The following is a 21,232-nucleotide window of genomic DNA, read 5'->3' as shown; positions in this document are numbered from 1 at the left end:
GTGTTGTCTGCCTTACCCCAGGTGCCGATACATGCTGTCTGACTGTGCCACTAGCTCCTTGCGACGACCTCCTCCTGCTTCCAACTCGTCTCCTCCTTCTCTCTGTCTCCCCTTCTGAACTTTCCCCCTCTTCTTCTTCTCTTCGAGCAGGCACCCACGTGGCATCCACGGACACATCGTTATCATCAACCACTTCACTTGTATCTGACACCTCAGCAAAGGAAGCAGCAGCGGGTACAACATCATCATCATCATCATCATACTGTACGTCCATGTGTGTAATCCTGCCTGACTGAGACATATCCCTGTTATCTACATCCTCTGGCAATAATGGTTGCGCATCACTAATTTCATCCAACTGATGTGTAAATAACTCCTCTGACGGATCAAGTGAAGCGGCTGTGGTGGCTGTGGTGGTGGTGGTGGCGGCGGGCGGGAGAGTGGTAAATTGAGAGCAGGTGACCGAAGCTGAGCTGGAGGAGGATGGTGCGTCAAGGTTCTTAGCGGAAGCTGTTGAAGATTGGGTGTCCTGTGTAAGCGAGTCAACTATTTTCTCCGAATTTTTCGGGTTCAGGGTACGTGGCCTCTGAACACTGGGCATTATTCCAGCGCCAGTGGAAATCACAGCACCACAACGGCCCCTGCGGGGTGTCCTGCCTCTGCCTGTCATTTTTTTTTAGATAAGTAGTACTATGCGTGCAAGGTACTGTGCCACCCTATATAAGTGGTGGGCAGTGGGCACAGTACAGTCTGTGTGGGCCTGACACACACTGGCTTGCAACTGTGATTATATTTATTACAGAGAAATAATAAATTGACTTTAGTTTTATCTGCAATGTATTATGACACCCTGTAACAGTATGAGTGGTGGCCTGCCCAGTGGCCACAGTACAGTCTGTGAGCCTGCAACCTCTCACTGTCTGGCAACTGCGATTATATCACAGAGAAAAAATAAATTGGCTTTTTTTTATCTGCCAGGTAGTGAGTGTGACACCCTGTAACGGTATGAGTGGTGGCCTGGCCAGTGGACACAGTACAGTCTGTGAGCCTGCAGCCTCTCACTGTCTGGCAACTGCGATTATATATTAAAAAAAAAAAAAAAATTGCCTTTTTTTTTATCTGCAAGGTACTGTCTGTGACACCCTGTATGAATGGTGTGCACACAGTACAGTCTGTGAGCCTGCAGCCTCTCACACAGGGGCAGGCAACTGCAATATATATATATAAAAATAAAAAAAAGCAGACTGATGTACCAGCCCTAAAAAGGGCTTTTTGGGGTGCTGTGGGGGTGCTGTCAGGACGCTGCACCATCTCCGGGTACCACAGACACACAGTCCAATTGGTTATACAAAGACATTTAAAGGGATAGCATTGTTTTTTAGATTCGTTTTTTTTTTATCCATAAATTGTACTCGCCTCCATTTAATAGGACCCTAGGCTGCTGCCTACAAATCTCGGCAGCCCTGCCTGACCCTGTGACTGATAGGAGACGCATTAACACAGAAACGCATTAACATAGAACTTTCTTAGCACTGCTGTCAATTCCCTCCACCAGCCTCTAGTGGTCACAGCAGTTGGACCTCAATCTCCTTTGATGACATACCCTAGTAATTTGTCATCAATACAATGTGCTGACACCACACCCTTTTATGCAAATCAAATGATTAAGTCAATATTGAATTCCAGAATTTTAGCTTTTCAGCAGAGTTAATATTTGACTGATCTCCCACATTGCCTTACAGGCAGTAAATGGGTGAGCTGTCCAGCAGCTGAAGTCTAATAGCAGCTGTAGTTCTTCCCCCGTCCTGCAGATGTCGCTGCGCGGAGCTTCCTCTTCCCCGGCTGATCTATGTTCCCGCTGCACTCGGCAGTCAAGGTGAAAGGTTGTGAAGATGGCGGCGGCCTTTATGGAGGAAGAAGTGGATAACGATGACTATTATTCGCTATTAAACGTCCGCAGGGAGGTGAGCGTCTGGCTGGGAGTGTAGGCGGGTGTCTGGCCTGCTGTCCTGGAGTGTGAGGCTGGAGAGACTGGGGAGAGCGTGTGTCTGCGGGGCGGTTGTAACCGGCATCGTGCGATGACCCCGGGAGCTGTCACCTGGGTGACACGGAGTGGGGCTGCAGCCGAGCTGTTCCCTGTGTACGTCTATTATGAGTGGGCGCCTTAACTAAAAAGTACCAGAATATGAATGGACACGAGGCTGCAGGTCACATTGAGGTTTATTTAGGAACAGTAAATATAGCGCCTCCTACCGGCGTAGCTCTACTTCTTATACCTATACAGTATACTTCTCCGAACCCCAGAGGCGCTTCACGTCTCCTGTCTGTTGTCTTCCTGTATATAGGGCCCCTAACCCAGATATGTGCCCTCCTCTGGGTGGGGCCACTTATGTGTTCCCTCTGTCTTTTCCTCGATCTAACCCCTATCTTTTCTCTGGGTAGTGCTTCCCCTCACCTGTGTTATGACTGAGCCTCTCTAGTGACTGCCCCATTGCCTCCCCTCGGGTCCGTGCCTCTCCGGTGTCCCCTTAACCTCTAGTCCTTGCCTCTTCTTCACATCTCTTCTTGTCTGTGGTGACCCCGCACCCTCTTCACCTCTCCTCTTCTTGTCTGTGGTGACCCCGCACCCTCTTCACCTCTCTTCTTGTCTGTGGTGACCCCGCCCCCTCTTCACCTCTCTTCTTGTCTGTGGTGACCCCGCACCCTCTTCACCTCTCTTCTTGTCTGTGGTGACCCCGCACCCTCTTCACCTCTCTTCTTGTCTGTGGTGACCCCGCACCCCCTTCACCTCTCTTCTTGTCTGTGGTGACCCCGCACCCCCTTCACCTCTCTTCTTGTCTGTGGTGACCCTGCACCCCCTTCACCTCTCTTCTTGTCTGTGGTGACCCCGCACCCCCTTCACCTCTCTTCTTGTCTGTGGTGACCCCGCACCCCCTTCACCTCTCTCTTGTCTGTGGTGACCCCGCACCCCCTTCACCTCTCTTCTTGTCTGTGGTGACCCCGCACCCCCTTCACCTCTCTTCTTGTCTGTGGTGACCCCGCACCCCCTTCACCTCTCTTCTTGTCTGTGGTGACCCCGCATCACCTCATCTGTACCATCCTTGTGCCTCTCTAATGACTGTGCCTCCCTTGCATGTCCCTCTCCTGTCTGGTGACGTATGTGTGCCCTTCATCTCGCTTTCTTCTCCTCTAGTTTGGGCCTCCCTTGTTCACCCTCATCTCATTTATGGCTTGTCCCTCCTGTGTACCCCCTTTGCACCTCTCTTGCATCACCCTCTCCTACCTGGTGACTGTACTGCACCAGGTCTGTGCCTTCTGTGCAACCCCTCACCTTTCTTCTGGTCTGTGCTTCTCTTGCACCCGCTTGCCTCTCCAGTGAATGTGCTTCTCCTCATGGTGCCAACTGAGTTTTCTTTTTGCAGAGCTTCATGCGGTATATGAGGCATATAAATGGAAATTCCATTGACCTGTCTGTAAATAATATTCAAATAAGGCCTCATGCACACGGCCGTTTTCCGTTTTTTTCCGCGGACCCATTGACTTTCAATGGGTCCGTGGAAAAATCGGAAAATGCACCGTTTTGCATCCGTGATCCGTGTTTCCTGTCCGTCCAAAAAATATGACCTGTCCTATTTTTTTTTGACGGACAACGGTTCACGGACCCATTCAAGTCAATGGGTCCGTGAAAGAACACGGATGCACACAAGATTGGCATCCGCGATCCGTGGCCGTAGGTTACTTTCATACAGACGGATCCGAAGATCCGTCTGCATAAAAGCTTTTTCAGAGATGAGTTTTCACTTTGTGAAAACTCATATCCGACAGTATATTCTAACACCGAGGCGTTCCCATAGTGATGGGGACGCTTCTAGTTAGAATATACTACGAACTGTGTACATGACTGCCCCCTGCTGCCTGGCAGCACCCGATCTCTTACAGGGGGCTGTGATCCGCACAATTAACCCCTCAGGTGCTGCACCTAAGGGGTTAATTGTGCATATCATAACCCCCTATAAGAGATCAGGGGCTGCCAGGCCCCCCTCCCTCCCCAGTTTGAATATCATTGGTGGCCAGTGTGCGGCCCCCCGTCCCCCCCCTATTGTAATATTATTGGTGGCCAGTGTGCGGCCCCCCCCCTCCCTCTATTGTAATATCATTGGTGGCCAGTGTGCGGCCCCCCCCCCCTCTATTGTAATATCATTGGTGGCCAGTGTGCGGCCTCCCCCCTCCCTCTATTGTAATATCATTGGTGGCCAGTGTGCGGCCTCCCCCCCGGCCCCCCCTCTATTGTATTAATATCATTGGTGGCCAGTGTGCGGAAGACCCACGGACGAAAAAACGGTCACGGAAAAACAGAACCCGTTTTTGCGGACCGGAAAAAAAAAACGGTCGTGTGCATGAGGCCTAACCATCAGATTCTGATTTTAATATGAATTGGAGTGAATGGTGGCAGTGCTGTAGTAACAAGCTTCCTCCACTACAAGGTTTATGGTGCTTTGTAGCTTCGGCACCTCTTCTGACAACAGAGCTACACCCAAACAGCTGATTGGTGAGTTGTCGGACCCAAACCAGTCAGCTACTGATGGCCTATCCTGCAGATAGACCATCACTTAGAAAAGGCTGGACAGAACTTTTAAAGCGGTCAACTGATTTCAGCAACTGGCATTTATCATTTAGACATATGGGGTCATTTATCAAACTGGTGTAAAGTAGAACTGGCTTAGTTGCCCATAGCAACCAATCAGATTCCACCTTTCATTTTTCACAACTCCTTTGGAAAATGAAAGTAGAAATCTGATTGGTTGCTATGGGTAACTAAGCTAGTTTTCCTTTACACCAGTTTGATAAATGACCCCAATAGTTTATACAAGGCACTTACTAATGTATTGTGATTGTCCATATTGCCTCCATTCATTTTTCCTTTACATTATACACTTGTATACAGAGGGTTATGACCACCCTGCACTCCAACAGCAGTGGTCGTGCTAGCTTACTATAGGAAAAAGCCCCAGCCTCTCTGGTGGCAAGGACTGTGGGAGCGCACATAGGCACACGTGCACAGCAGTTCCCATTCCAGCCATCTCATGTCTGTGTTGCAGCGGTGGCCATATCCCCTGGAAACGAGCAGTGTATAATGTGATGGAAAGATGAATCCAGCCAGCAAAGGAGGCAATATGGACAATCGCAATACATTAGTAAGTGCCTTGTATTAACTTTCTCTACATGATAAATGTCACTTGCAGTGAGACAACCACTTTAAGGGCCTTTTACACAAGCAAATGATTGGGCCAATCATATCTGGCCCCTGTGAAAGTGTCCTCGATCAGCCAACAATAAAGCAAACCCTCATTTGCTAGCAGATTGGATTATTTATCTGGTAGAAAGAAATGTGTTGCTTATAAACAATGATAATTTCTAGGGATGAATGATCGTAGTAACAGCAGGGATCATTGATAATGAACGGCCAGTGATATTTGGGATCAATGTTCTCGATCGTTGTCCTCTGTGTCTCCCCATGTAAAATTCCCCTATCTTATGTTCCTGCGCTTTCATGTAGTCACAGAACTCCTTGGAGATTGCTGATGGCTTTAATTTACATTAGGGAATACATTGTCCCAATAGGTCAGTCTCGTGTTTACCGTGTAGACTAGTGTGATCATCCGTGCATGGGGAATGTAAAAGGGCACTTGGGGGTGTATATGCATGTATATGCGGTACTTGTCTTTACTATAGGACTGTTCTCCATGTACACCCCAGTGACAGAAGTTTACCAAGGCACCCATTATAGAAATTTCCCATCTTCCAATAGAGCTCATCGACCGTGGGGCAGTCACATTCTTCAGCGCTCCCCTGTTTTATGAAGGTTTCTATAAATGGCAGTCTGTGTTCTGCAAGGAAACAGTGGAAATGGCCCAATATAATAATAGTTTTGTGTTAGGGACCTGCAAGATGTTGTAGGATTATGGCATTGCAGTTATCACTGGGGGTTTTCACAGCTGAGACCCCCACCAATTACAAGTCCTGTTTTCCCCATTTGAACGGAGTAACGGTCAGACATGTGCGATGCTACAACATCAGAGTGCTCGGCCACCTTTGGCTGCCCCATAGACTATAGCATATTATTTTTGCATTTTGGGGGAGATTTATCAAACTGATGTAAAGTAGAACCGGCTTAGGCTACTTTCACATTGGCTTTTTGGCTTTCCATTTGTGAGATCCGTTCAGGGCTCTCTCAAGCGGTCCAAAACGGATCACTTTTGCCCTAATGCATTTCGAATGGAAAAGGATCCGCTCAGTTTGCCTCCGTTCAGTCTCCATTCCGCTCTGGAGGCGGACACCAAAACGCTGCCTGCAGCGTTTTGGTGTCCGTCTGACGAAACTGAGCCAAACGGATCCGTCCTGGCACACAATGTAAGTCAATGGGGACAGATCAGTTTTCACTGACACAATCTGGCACAATAGAAAAGAAAACGGATCCGCCTCCCATTGACTTTCAATGGTGTTCAAGACGAATCCGTTTTGGCTATGTTACACATAATACAAACGGATGCATGCAGTTGTATTATCTGAACAGATCCGTCTGTGCAGATCCATGATGGATCCGCACCAAACGCGAGTGTGAAAGTAGCCTTAGTCCTGTCGACAGAACTTTGTTTTTCGTCCTGCATAACGGAAAGCAGACGGATCCGTTATGATTGCCCATAGACTTCTATTATGACGGATCAGAACGGAATGCCTCTTAAAGGCATCCGTTTTTCATTTTGTCTATAAATTCCATTATAAACAGAACCCATAATGGAATACCCTAACGCAAGTGCGAACCCGCCCTTAGTTGTCCACTCAGATTCCACCTTTCATTGTTCACAGCTCCTTTGGAAAATGAAAGGTGGAATCTCATGATTTTTTTTTCTTCTCTATAGGACTTGATAAAACCAAAACACAGCAATAAAAGCGTATTGTTATATAACAACCTATCTCCTAAAATGCTACTCACACGTGTCCCAGGCTTCTCCTGGTGTCATGTGTGCTTTAAAGGGTTTTGCCCATCTTGGACATTGATAGCATATCCTAGCAGATGGGTGTGGGATCCTCTCCTATCTAGAGAACATGGCCTCAGTAGGGCGCTCGGCTATTTTTTGGAAAACCAAAGCTGTGAATGGAGAGCGCAGTGTGCACGCACGGCCACCTCTCCATTCACTGCTATGGGCAGAGGTCGCACAACATTTTTCCAGGAAGACATACTCTTCTTAGCACTTTTGAGGAGTATTTTCAGCCAAGGAGTACAACACAAGACACTGGGTGGCATTTTTTTTTTCCTGGCCAAAACATTTTATATTTTTCTGTCAATGTGGCTGTATAAGGGCTTGTTTTTTGTGGGATGTATTGTATTTTTTAGTGACACCATTTTGTTGTACATATAACTTATTAACTTTTACCTTTTTGGGGTGATCCCCGCCGTTCCCCCATTGCGTTCACTGTGCAGCATAACTAGCATGTTACTGCTATTCTATGGGTCAGTACTATTAGGGTGATATCAAATATGTGTAGTTTTATATGTTTTTGTTACTACTTTTTAACAATACTAACATGCCCCGTTATGCCTCTGCATTCTCAAGAGCCAGAACATTTTTGTGCTGTTATATTCTTAACTTGCTTGTTTTTTGCAGTCAAGTAGTTTTCATTGGTATCATTGTTTGGGGTACACGGGACTTACTAACATTTATTTTTTAGGACAGTGGTGATGTTATTTAAGGGGAGTATAAATAGAATGCTGTGTTTATTATATGGGTTGCTGCAAACATGTATGTGTGCATGTGTGTTTTTAACCACTATTTATGGAAGAAAAAAAAAAAATATTTTTTTTAAATCAAATTTTATTCTTGTTTTAGTTCCACTAGGAGACATCACTTTTATAATTCACTGGTATACCTTGTATACCAGTGGATTATAGCCTATCACTGTACTAGTACAGGCTGTCTATTATGCTGTGTCTGTCACACAGACATAGACATACAGCCATGTTAGGCTCCATTCACTCGTCCGCACCGTGTTTTACGGATCCGCAAAACAAGGACAGCGGCAATGTGCGTTCCGCATTTTGTGGTCCGCACATTGCCGACACTAATAGAATATGCCTGTTCTTGTCCGCAATTGCGGACAAGAATAGGACATATTCTATTTTTTTGCGGAACGGAAGGGCGAACCCGGAAGTGCGGGTCCGCAATTCCGTGTCCGGTCAGCACGATGTGCTGCCCCATAGAAATGAATGGGTCCGCAATTTTGCGGAACGAAATTGCGGACGTGTGAATGGAGCCTTAGACCCCCAGCTGCCATGGCACCACATCAGCTCCCCACAGCTTCATTCATTGGGGGCTGATGTTGACTGGGAGACCTGTCCTAACCTGCTGGCTGTTTTAACTCCCTAGATGCTGCAGGCAATAGCAGCGGCATCTAGGGAGTTAAACGTCCAGCATCGTTGTTATCTTCCGTGCTGGCTGTTACAGCGGTAGCCTGGCTTCAGTCACTGCCGGGTGCCTGCGATGATCTGGAGTGCTGTATCAGTACAGCCTGTGTGAGGCCTGTTCAGTTCCTGCCACCCCACCAGGATTAATGATGTGGACGGCAGCGACTGAACAGACTACAAAGGCTACACGAAAACAGCACTCTCGACCAAAGAAAGCCTCATGAGTAGAAATACACATGACCCTTCTTTCAGAGAGTAAAATTGCCTGTACAGGCGCCTGTGATGACTGTACAGGCGTTATTGCAATGTGGAAATAGCTGAGCCAACGCTGGGCTATTTGTTTAACTTTCATATCGATGAACGGAAAGTGGACGCACATGCGCGGCTGCTCTCTCTTCACTTTGGGCATCCCCATGTGTGACAACTATTGTCACTTATAGCATATTCTAGCGGTATGCCATCAATGTCCCAGATGGGAATACCCCTTTAAGCCAGTCATATGCTTCCCCGTTGTACAGGAGTGTAACTGGGGAGGGCAACTGGGACATGTGGCTTGGTGCTTGTTGCCAGAGGGCTGTCAGCAAGCCACTTTGCCTGAGCTAGGGTGTTTAGATACTGGTTACGGGCAATCAACTGGTTAAAGGAAAGCCTAGCTACAGGTCTGGCTTTGTGCTGTTCCTCCCCTTTCCAAGCATGCAGTCCCACAGACACGCTGCAGCTGCATACCCTTCCTTTCTCTTCTCTACTTATAGCTATAGGGGAAATTTCGCCTACAGCAGGTAACAGCAACCTTTGACACTCCAACTGTTCTGAAACTACAACCCCCAGAATCCTCCTTTCACTTTGATAGAAGTTAGGGTACTTTCACACTAGTGTTTTTGTTTTCTGGTATTGAGTTCTGTCATAGGAGCTCAATACCGAAAAAAACTGATCAGTTTTATCCCCATACATTCTGAATGGAGAGCATTCCGTTCAGGATGCATCAGTTCAGTCCTTCTAACGTTTTTTGGACGGAGAAAACACGGCATCATGCTGCAGTTTTCTCTCCAGCCAAAAATATTGATCACTTGCTGGAATGCCGGCATTAATTTACATTGAAGTGTATTAGTGCCGGATCCGGCATTAAGTGTACCGGCAAAACGGATCCAGCTTTCCAGTCTGCGCATGCGCAAACCTTTAAAAATGCAAAAAAAAATAATACCGGATCCGTTTTTCCGGATGACAAAGGTGGCCGAGCACTCTGATGTTGTAGCATCGCACATGTCTGACCGTTACTCCGTTCAAATGGGGAAAACAGGACTTGTAATTGGTGGGGGTCTCAGCTGTGATCCGGATCCGTCTGACAAATGCCATCAGTTTGCGTCCGGATTGCCGGATCCGGCAGTCAGTTTCGGGCGACGGAACTGCCTGCCGAATCCTCTGCCGCAAGTGTGTAAGTGACCTTACAAGAACAGCCTGAGCAAGGGTGCATGCTGGGAGTTGTAGTTTCACAGCAGCTGTAGTGTCGACGGTTGCTGACCCCTGGCCTACAGTGAGGGAAAGGGGTCTACAGGTTGTTGCAAGGTGAAAAAAAGCTCTTCTTGTTGCAAAGTCTTTCTTTTTCGGCTCTGAGTTCCGTCCTAGGGGCTCAAATCCGGAAAAGAACTGATCAGTTTTATCCCCATGCATTCTGAATGGAGAGTAAGGCTACTTTCACACTTGCGTTGTTCTTTTCCGGCATAGAGTTCCGTCACAGGGGCTCTATACCGGAAAAGAACTGATCAGGTATGTCCCCATGCATTCTGAATGGAGAGTAATCCGTTCAGTTTGCATCAGGATGTCTTCAGTTCAGTCGTTTTGACTGATCAGGCAAAAGAGAAACCGTAGCATGCTACGGTTTTATCTCCGGCTAAAAAAACTGAAGACTTGCCTGAACGCCGGATCAGGCATTTTTTCCCATAGGAATGTATTAATGCCGGATCCGGCATTCAGAATACCGGAATGCCGGATCCGTCGTTCCGGTATGCGCATGCGCAGACTGAAAAAAAGGTGAAAAAATAAATGCCGGATCCGTTTTTGCCGGATGACACCGGAAAGACTGATCCGGCATTTCAATGCATTTTTTCGACTGATCAGGCATTTTAAGACTGATCAGGATCCTGATCAGTCTTACTATGCCATCAGTTAGCATACATTTTGCCTGATCCGGCAGGCAGTTCCGGCGACGGAACTGCCTGCCGGATCTCTCTGCCGCAAGTGTGAAAGTAGCCTAATCCGTTCAGGATGCATCAGGATCTCTTCACTTCAGTCTTTTTGACTGATCAGGCTTTTCAGAAAACCGTAGCATGTTGTATTTTTACCTCCGGCCAAAAATCCTGAACACTTTGACTGAACGCCGGATCCGGTCTTTTTCCCATTGACTTGCATTAACGCCGGATCCGGCGCTGTGTGTTCAGTCAAACCGGATCCGGCTTTTGCATGTTAAACCCGAAAATTTTTAAAAAAGAGTTTAAAGTCCATAAATGGCGGATCCGTTTTTCCAATGCATTTTTTCATTGTGATCAAAATCCTTATCAGGATTCAAATGTAATCCGTTTTCACACGTTTTTCCGGATCCGGCGGGCAGTTCCGGTGTCGGAATTGAACGCCGGATTAAAACAACACTAGTGTGAAAGTAGCCTTAGCTATGCAAAAAAAACCATGATGGGTGTTGTATAAGACTCCATCTCAGTTGCTACTAAAGTTCCTTATCTGTTATATACACGTTCTTTTTGTGGTCTCCTGAGACAGGCGTTCATTTGTCTCTTGCAGCTCAGACTTTCTATACGTTTTCTGCTATTCTGTCTGTAATTTACTTTCCTTTAGATCTATGAAGCTATAAAACGGCTAATGCATTTTAATAACAGGCACCGCTCGGTGGCAGCTTGTGGCGTCACCTTGTTGTTGAGGCTTGTGACCTTGTTGGCAGAAAGGTGCAAACGTCTCCTGCAACAGAATGTGCTTCCCATGTCAATCAATACATGATCATGTAAGGGTGCCGTGACGTCAGCTGCTTCTCGTATATTTGTGTGTGAAGCCTGATTGCATCCCATGAGGGGGTTATGGACGGAGTGGTCAAAGGTCCACATCGCTGGGAAATACCAGGGCTGCAGATGCCCTGTTTCTGTGTATGCATGCTTCATACACGTTTAAAAGGGAAAGTCTAGATAAAATTGATCTTCTCATATTTTGTTTAAGGGAATCTTGTGAACTTGGGGGAGGCGCGAGATTTATCACACTGGTGTAAAGTAGAACTGGTTTAGTTGCCCATAGCAACCAATCAGATTCCACCTTTCATTTTTCACAGCTTAATTGGAAAATGAAAGGTGGAATCTACTTTACACCAGTAGAAATAAATGTTGTTGGCCACAACACTGTTGTTTTCTATGTTACAGTAGAGCAAGAATAAGGTAGGTGATTTCCAGGGATGAGTTTGCAGCAGGAGTGAGATAACGTTGAGTGTGGGGGTCTCTGACTACAGAGAAGGTGCAAGTCATTGGACCCTTATAGTTATGTGATGTGGTAGGACCAGAGATGCAGAGTTGAATTTTAACAAAAGCAGAGCCACGTGAACCAAAATAGTGGAGCAGATAAAATAGTTCATGGGGATACGGACGCATTAGAGCAGTCGATGAATTTTGGACGCTTCTGATTAGGCTCTTTATACGAGGCAAACACAAAGTTTAGTTAAATATAAAGTGTAAACTCAAAAAATTAGAATATTATGCAAAAGTCCATTTATTTCAGTAATGCAACTTAAAGGGAACCTGTCACCTCTACTACGCTCACTGAACGTTTCTAAATGTTCATTGTGTTACCCTAAACATATAAATGACACTTTTAATTTCATTTGCAGACAAATTCAATAAGTATTATGCATTTTTGTACTTCCGCCTTTTATGCAAATTAACATAAGAGCCATATCTTACTTGTGTGACCAGAGAAGAATCATATTTTCAAGCTCTACTCATCTCAGGGTAATTTGCATATGTATCAAATCTGTTTTTTTTACACAATAAAAGCACACAGAGCTATGGGGACTGGGTATTGCAGATGTGCTAGCGGCCATCTAGCAACCCATGTCCTCAGCTCTATACACAAAATCCCGGTGACAGGTTCCCTTTAAAATTTGAATTTTCTGGAAAGGTTCAATATTCTAGGCTCAAAGTGTCACACACTAGTCAGCTAATTAATCCATACCCCCTGAGCAAAGGGCACCTCAAAATTAGAGACTTTGGGGTTTCATAAGGCTACTTTCACACTGGCGTTTCTGGGTCCGCTTGTGAGATCCGTTCAGGGCTCTCACAATTGGCCCAAAACAGATCAGTTCAGCCCCAATGCATTATGAATGGATAAGGATCCGTTCAGAATGTATCAGTTTGCCTCCGTTCAGCCTCATTCTGCTCTGGAGGCTGACACCAAAACGCTGAATGCAGCGTTTTGATGTCCGCCTGACGATGCGGAGCCAAACGGATCCGTCCTGACTTAGGCTACATGCACACGACCGTATGTGTTTTGCTGTCCGCAAATTGCAGATCCGCAAAAAAAAAACGGATGATGTTCCGTATGGCATCCGTTTTTTTTGTGGATCCGTTTTTTTTGCGGATCCATTGTAATAATGCCTATCCTTGTCCGCAAACTAGAAAAAAAATAGGACATGCACTATTTTTTTTTGCGGAGCAACGGAACGGACATACTGATGCGGACAGCACACGGTGTGCTGTCCGCGTTTTTTGCGGACCCATTGAAATGAATGGGTCCGCATCCTATCCGCAGAAAAAACGTATCGGACACGGAAACAAAATACGGTCGTGTGCATGAGGCCTTAATGTAAGGGTCCATTCACACGTCCGCAAAATGGGTCCGCACCCGTTCTGAAAAATTGCGGAACGGATGCGGACCCATTAATTCTCTATGGGGACGGAATGGATGCGGACAGCACACAGTGTGCTGTCCGCATCCGCATTTGCGGAGCGCGGCCCCGATCTTTGGGTCCGCAGCTCCGCAAAAAGATAGAGCATGTCCTATTCTTGTCCGCAGCTGCGAACAAGAATAGGCATTTCTATAGGGGTGTCCCGAGCTGGTGTGTACACACCACGGACGTGTGAATGTAGCCTAAGGTTGTAATTTACCGTAAGGCCTCATGCACACGACTGTATTTTGTTTCCGTGTCCAATCTGTTTTTTTTTGCTGATAGGATGCAGACCCATTCATTTCAATGGGTCCGCAAAAAATGCAGACAGCACACCGTGTCCGCATCAGTATGTCCGTTCCGTTGCTCTGCAAAAAAAATAGCGCATGTCCTATTTTTTTTCTAGTTTGCGGACAAGGATAGGCATTAATTCAATGGATCCGCAAAAAAAACGGATGCCATACGGAACGTCATCCGTTTTTTTTTTGCGGATCCGCAATTTGCGGACCGCAAAACACATACAGTCGTGTGCATGTAGCCTAAGTCAATGGGGATGGATCCGTTTTCACTGACACAATATGGTGCATTGAAAACGGACCCGCCTCCCATTGACTTTCAATGTAAGTCAAAACAGTTCCGTTTGCATTATCATGAACAAAAAATAAAAATACATTTTTTTTTTATTTTTTTGTTCATGGTAATGCAAACAGATCCATTCTGAACGGATACAATCGTTTGCATTATAGGTGCGGATCCGTCTGTGCAGATACCAGACAGATCCGCACGTAATGCAGGTGTGAAAGTAGCCTAAGGTCGAGTTCACATTAGCGTTCAGCCTTTCCGTTCTCCTGCTCCGTTATAGGAGCAGGAGAACGGAAAGGACGTATTCGGTACATAACTGAGCCGAACGGAGCCTACAGACCCCATAGACTATAATGCTCAGAAGATGATTTTGGAGCGGAGACAAAAGTCCTGCGCACACAACTTTTGTCTCCGCTCCAAAATCATCTTTTGAGCGGAAACCTAACGGACCCCATTATAGTCTATGGGGTCTGTAGGCTCCGTTCGGCTCAGTTATGTGTCGAATCCGTCCTTTCCGTTCTCCTGCTCCTATAACTGAGCAGGAGAACGGAAAGGCTGACGCTGATGTGAACTAAGCCTAAGCTGTAAGCCATAATCAACCAAATTATACCAAATAAAGGCTTGCAATATCTCGCTTTCCATGTAATGAGTCTCTCATATGTATTTTCACCTTTGAAGTTGCATTACTGAAATAAATAAACTTTGCACGATATTCAAATTTTTCGAGTTTCACCTGTAGCTGGCAATTCAGTGCACACTAGGAACTGGTAATCTAGGAACCAGTTTTGATTTTGCAGTGGGATGGGGTTGGATATGCGAGAAGCAGCGCTGCTTCAGGAAATATGTGCTGGCACAGTGCCTATTCAGATGAATTGGCTACCATAATCATGCCGGGTTCTCTAGAGATGGAGGCATTGCAGCGGTCGTCCCCCCCCCCCTCCCCCCTCCTTCTCTATGATAATATGTCCTCATAGGTGATATGGACACTGGATGATCTAAAGTTTATTCTAAACCCCTTTAATGGGGTATTCTTATTGCAGAAAGTGATGGGATATGACACCACTTTATGATTGGTAGGGGTCTCACTGCTTGGATCCCAACAACAGTATCACTGTTTTTGACCCTTCACAGTTTTTTTGCGCATAGTGCGGCTCCCGACTAAAGACTTTACAGAGAATTGCAGCACGACCCAGTTTACATAGCTAGAGGTATGTTCTCTACGTAGCTGGTGGATGGGAGCACCACTATATGGAGAAAAGTGGAGGCCACAGTGCTGTTTTACCTCTCAGGATCATGGGGGTCCTGGATATCAGACCTTGACTTAACAGAAAGTGATACCAATGGGCCATCTCTTTCTGTTAGGCCTCTTGCACACAAGCGTATTTTCTTTCCGTGTCCGTTCGTTTTTTGTTTTTATTCCGTATACGGAACCATTCACTTCAATGGTCCACAAAAAAAAAACGGAAGTTACTCTGTGTGCATTCCGTTTCCGTATGTTGTATTTCCGTTCTGCAAAAAAATAGAACATGTCCTATTATTGTCCACATTACGGACAAGGATAGTACTGTTCTATGAAGGGCCAGCTGTTCCGTTCCGCAAAGTACGGAATGCACATGGATGACATGCATATTTTTTTTGCAGATCCGTTTTTTGCGGATCGCAAAATGCATACGGACATGTGCAAGAGGCCTTATGGGAATACCCCTTTAAGTGTTGTGCAGGGACCCACCAAAGTTACATCCATGGTCTGTGATGGAGATAAAATGGGTAAGCCCAGCCACAACCAGTCACTCAGCTGTAAGATGTATATGGCGTTAGATCCTTAATCCTTATTACCGCTATTTAGCCGCGGATTATCACTGTTTGTCCAATGTAAATGTGATTTCCTTTTAAAGCACCTGTTCAGAATAGATAATGGCGCATTATCATTATTTCTAATTATGTTTGTTGTCTGCATTTTGGTCGCCTCATACGATTTAATTCTTTTAATGCGGGGTTTGTTGGCGTGGAAAATTTTCGGAAGAAATATGAACGTCACTTGTCAAGAAGAGAAGGAAATAATTACCCGCCCACTCTGTATCTCCTCCTCCTCTCCTTTTTCACTACTCGTCTCTACAATTTCCCAGCATCGTCCTGTCTCTTTCAGCAGCTATAAATAAAGCTGTTCTTGTTGCCAATCTATGCATTTGGAGGCATAAAGGGAATTGACAAGGAACCCGTTGGAAGGTCAAGAAAAAACCAATGTTCTATACATCAAATAATGCTAAGGCAGAACGCCCCCTCCCATACGTTGGATCAGCGTTGCATTTTTAGCCGTCTTTTGTATTGCCTAATATATTTTTGCCGTCATAACTATTTTTTTTTTTTTTTCAAGAAATACATACATTTGGCTTGAGCCTTGACGCTGTTGATATAATATCTCAGCAGATTGAGCCAGGAATATCAATAGGTTGTAATTTAACGTGAAAAGTACTGAGGTCAACATAAAGAGGAGTCTTTCACTGTGACAGAACAAAATAAGTCAAAATGAATAAAACATGGCGAGGTGATGAGAGGATAGAAGCTGTACCTCTGCCAGATGTACCCCGTGGGCCTTTGTTTCAGACGCGTGCCCTTCCTCAAATTGTATTTAAAGCTCTAGAATACAGAGAGAGATGGGTCCTTAAAATATGTGAAGATATACTTTTTGAAGTCTACTTGATATGCTCTTGGGCGGCCATGGTTCTAAATCCCCATTGACCACCTCCACCATTCAATAACCGAAGACCTGCCGGCCTTGAAATTTACCATCCGTTGAATTCTGGAAAGAAGATGAAATATGATTCATTTTTAACATAGGATAAATTGTAAATAATGATAGATGACCAATGCATGAAATGTGGAAGCTGAAGGAGCCATTCAAACAGTATAATTGATCATCTTCATTCTTTGTCTTCACCCTTTACAGTGAATGTCGACTAGGGCTGCAGCTATCGATTATTTTAGTAATCAAGAATTCTATCGATGAATCCAACGATTAATCGAGTACTCTAAAACCTATTTAGAAGAGAGTTTTCCTTTATAACAACTCATCAGACCCCCCCTGCCATTAGTCCTTAGCGCCATCAGCTTCCCCCTCATGCCATCAGTCTTCAGCGCCATCAACCCCTCCATGTCATCAGCTCCCCTAGTGCCATCAGTCCTCTGTGCCATCAGCTCCCCCCATGCCATCAGTCCTCTGTGCCATTAGCTCCCCCCATGCCATCAGTCCTCTGTGCCATTAGCTCCCCCATGCCATCAGTCCTCTGTGCCATTAGCTCCCCCATGCCATCAGTCCTCTGTGCCATTAGCTCCCCCATGCCATCAGTCCTCTGTGCCATTAGCTCCCCATGCCATCAGTCCTCTGTGCCATTAGCTCCCCCATGCCATCAGTCCTCTGTGCCATTAGCTCCCCCATGCCATCAGTCCTCTGTGCCATTAGCTCCCCATGCCATCAGTCTCTGTGCCATCAGCTTCTCCCATGCCATTAGTCCTCTGTGCCATCACCACCAATGCCATCAGTACTGTGCCATCGCCCCCCCATGCCATCAGTCCTCTGTGCCATCACCTCCCCCCATGCATCAGTCCTCTGTGCCATCAGCTTCTCCCATGCCATCAGTCCTCTGTGCCATCACCTCCCCCAATGCCATCAGTCCTCTGTGCCATCAGCTTCTCCCATGCCATTAGTCCTCTGTGCCATCACCACCAATGCCATCAGTACTGTGCCATCGCCCCCCCATGCCATCAGTCCTCTGCCATCAGTACTTTGTGCATCAGCCTCCCCATGCCATCAGTCCTCCGTGCCCTCCACTCCTAGTCATCAGTTTAATACTTGCCTTTCCTGTAGGGGTGCCTCTTCTTCGTGTCCTGATGTGTGACAGCGTCAGGTCATAGCGATCGCTTATGTGCACTATGTCCTGAAGATGTGTCAGGATTCAGTGCAGCGCAGTGCGGGCCGGCGGGAGACCACAGAGCGTGAGTAATAGCAAGCGCTTCACTCACGCTCCGTGGTCACATGACAAACGAATCCTCGATGCCAAAAATTAGCATCAAGTATTTTATTTTGTTTAGAGTTATTCGTTGCAGTCCTAATGTCGACCCTTGAAAACCAGGGTTTTTTTTATAGCTAAAGTTAAAGATTCAGTACTGATAAAGCACTGTTTTAACCCCTTCCCAACGCGGCCATTTTATATTTTGGTTTTGTGATATCTGCCCTCCAAAAAGCAGCAATTTTATATTTTTCCATTCACTGTATGGGGGCTTTTTTTATGGGACTATTTGTATTTTCTCATGGCACCTTTAAATATTCCAAGCAATGTATTGGGTAGCTGTCAAAAATTATTAATGGGGTTGTCCTGTATTTTTATATTGATGGCCTATCCACATTAGTGGCACAGGGAGTACAAGTCATTGCTGCAGCGGCTACATGACCCGCGTGAAGGGGAAGATGGGGGATGCGCACGACTGGTGCAAAACAGATATTATTTTTCTCTTAGGATAGATAGATGCTTTCCCAGGCATGTGAAACTTCACTTAGGCTATTGTGTTGCGTGACTATTTGTCACACCAATGTCACGTGAAATTTTTTGTAATGACAGTCCATGGTGTCGCACTGCGACATGCTGCGACTGCATCCAAGTTGGCTTTTTGTGTGACTGTCGTGTTGCAGCATGTCGCAGTGCGTCGCCATGGACTGTCATTACAATAAATGTCACGCGACATGAATGGCGCATGACACATGTTGCAATGTAGCCCTAGCCAATGTATTTGTCACGTAACACATTTTGCCGTGTAGCCCTAGCCTTCCTGTGGATTTTCAAACCACATCTGCTGGAAGTTTATTCTAAGCATTTACTACTATTGCAGTATTAATATTAAAGGGGGTTTCCAGGCTTTTAATATTGATGAACCTATCCTCAGGATAGGTCATCATATCAGATCGGTGGGGGTCCAACACCCGGCACCCCCGCTGATCAGCTGTATGAAGAATAGGCACACGTCATGCGCAAGTGCCATCTCCTGTCTCTCTTCCTGCTTGCCATAGACATAGGAAGAGAGACAGGAGACAGCACGTGCGCATGGCTGATCGGCGGAGGTGCCGGGTGTCGGATCCCTGCCTATCTGATATTGATGACCTATCCTGAGGATAGGTCATCAATATTGAATGCCTGGAAAACAGCTACAAGACGACTTGTCTGCAACTTGTAGCCACGTGACTATTTTAGAGCTGTGGTTTGGCTGTGAAAACAGCCAAGTCACATGTTGTTCAACTCATTAAAGCCTATGGAGTAAAAGTTGTGCTCAACTTGCAACACAAAATCGAACATGTCTGCATTTTCTTACGACTGCCCGTGTCACAGTTGCAGCATGTCACATGTCGCCTTGTCACACCACTGACAGTCATGACTTGAAATGTTGCAGGACACATGTAAGCGTTCACTAAAACACTTCCCTCTAGAACAGGGATGGCTAACCTGCGGCTCTCCAGCTGTTGTAAAACTACAATTCCCGCCATGCACTGCTGTAGGCTGATAGCTGTAGGCGGTCTTTGCATGCTGGGAGTTGTAGTTTTGCAACAGCTGGAGAGCTGCAGGTTGGCCATCCCTGCTCTAGAACATTATTTAAAGAAGTATTTAGACATGGGTAGGACAAGCTGTCACTTTATAATAAGCGGGAGAGCTGACCTCTGGGACCCCCACTGATCCTGAGGATGCAACATTAACTGGTGTCGGATACCGTTGAGGAAAACTGAATCACTTACTTCAAGTGACCCAGTTGTTTTGCTGCAATCCATATTGAGTAGCACCCGCCGAGTCACCGGCAGCACTGAATGGATTTTGTCAGACTGTGCAGAGACTCGCCCCCACTGGTAACACCCTTCTGGTTATTGCCTGCAGCGGCCTAAATGACCCATGAGAGGCTACATTCACACCACCGTAAGTGTTTTTGTGGTCTGCTCATGGCCGGGGCTATATAGAGAATACCTATTCTTGTCCCGTAGACAAGAATAGGACATGCTCTATAATTTTTCAGGGCCGCGGAACGGAACAACGGATGCGGACAGCACACGGTGTGCTGTCGGCATCTTTTGCGACCCCATTCAAATGATGGGTCCGCACACGTTCTGCAAAATTGCGGAACAGATACGGATCCATTTATACGGTCGTGTGAATGTAAACTGGAACAGGATGTTGACACAGGGAAACTGAGAGCTGCACTGGCGTTCGGGGAGTGAAGGAACCAGCAGCAGGGATCTGGTGACTGATTCCCCTCCACAGGTGTGGCCATGCTGGGTGGCCTGCCTAAAAGGCCCCTGGGATGAACAACCACTTTAAGGCACATAAGAAATGTAAAAAATGCTGAAAAATTCATGAAATGAATACTATTCTACACTTTGTAGAAATGGTGTAAGGCAACCTTACATTTTAATCCCTTTTATATCCAATCAGAAAGTGTGCCTATAAGAGCTTCACGTGGCTTAGAATTATGGCGGCAAGACAGATGGTCCATCTAGTTTGCCCTTTTTTTGTGGATCGGATGGGGACCCAGACATTCGTTTGTAACTTCTAGCAGGAATAATAAAGGAATTGTACAACATAGTCATAAGAATAGATTCTCCAGATTTGTCATTGCATGGGGAATGCAAGTAGTTACTAAAACAGACATTTCAGCAGAGGTTACTGGTCCTCATTTATGCCTGCAAAACACATGAGAACTGCTATCTCCCTGATCCTCCTGTACACATGCATGCTCAACTTGGCTGAGCATGCACATTGAAGAGGGGAGAAAGCTGTGGGCGGCTTAAGTCCCCAAGAACAAAAGGATTGAGCATGTCATATACAACATGCCTTCTAACTTGACATTGCTATCTGGATTGAGTCAAGAGATTCCCATACACATTAGTCAGCCGATCCCGCCGAAATCAGTGTATTCAGATGACTACGTCTAATGTGTATGGCTGATTTAAAGGGTTGTGCATGAAATCAACATATCCCCTATCCACAGAACATTGGATAACCATCTTGATTAGTGAGGGCTAATCGCTACAACCCCCTCTGATCATGAGAATGAGGGTACCTTGCACCCGTATGAATGGAGCTTCAGGTCATGCATGGGGGTTTCCACTCCATTTATTGTCTATGAGGCTACAGGAGATAGCTGTTACATGTGCTCTTGGCAGCTGAAGACATCTTTATTGGACCCATGTTCATACCTGCCTGTATTGCTGATAAAAATAA

The 21,232-nt window shown here is 46.0% G+C and overlaps 1 protein-coding gene across 1 annotated transcript in view; it reads left to right on the top strand.

Annotated features, from left to right (window-relative positions):
- Nucleotides 1-1,842: 1,842 nt before the first annotated feature.
- The window catches only part of DNAJC11 (DnaJ heat shock protein family (Hsp40) member C11), a 196,479-nt gene continuing 177,089 nt past the window's right edge, over nucleotides 1,843-21,232 (top strand). The window contains exon 1 of the mRNA XM_040429902.1: nucleotides 1,843-1,964. Within this exon, the coding sequence (XP_040285836.1) occupies nucleotides 1,893-1,964 (72 nt within the window). The 5' untranslated portion in view covers nucleotides 1,843-1,892. The remainder of the gene's footprint in view (nucleotides 1,965-21,232) is intronic.

The sequence above is a fragment of the Bufo bufo genome, chromosome 1, assembly GCF_905171765.1.
Source record: "Bufo bufo chromosome 1, aBufBuf1.1, whole genome shotgun sequence".
NCBI lineage: Eukaryota > Metazoa > Chordata > Amphibia > Anura > Bufonidae > Bufo > Bufo bufo.
Note: the sequence above shows the minus strand (reverse complement) of the source record. Positions and strands in the feature narration are given on the sequence as shown.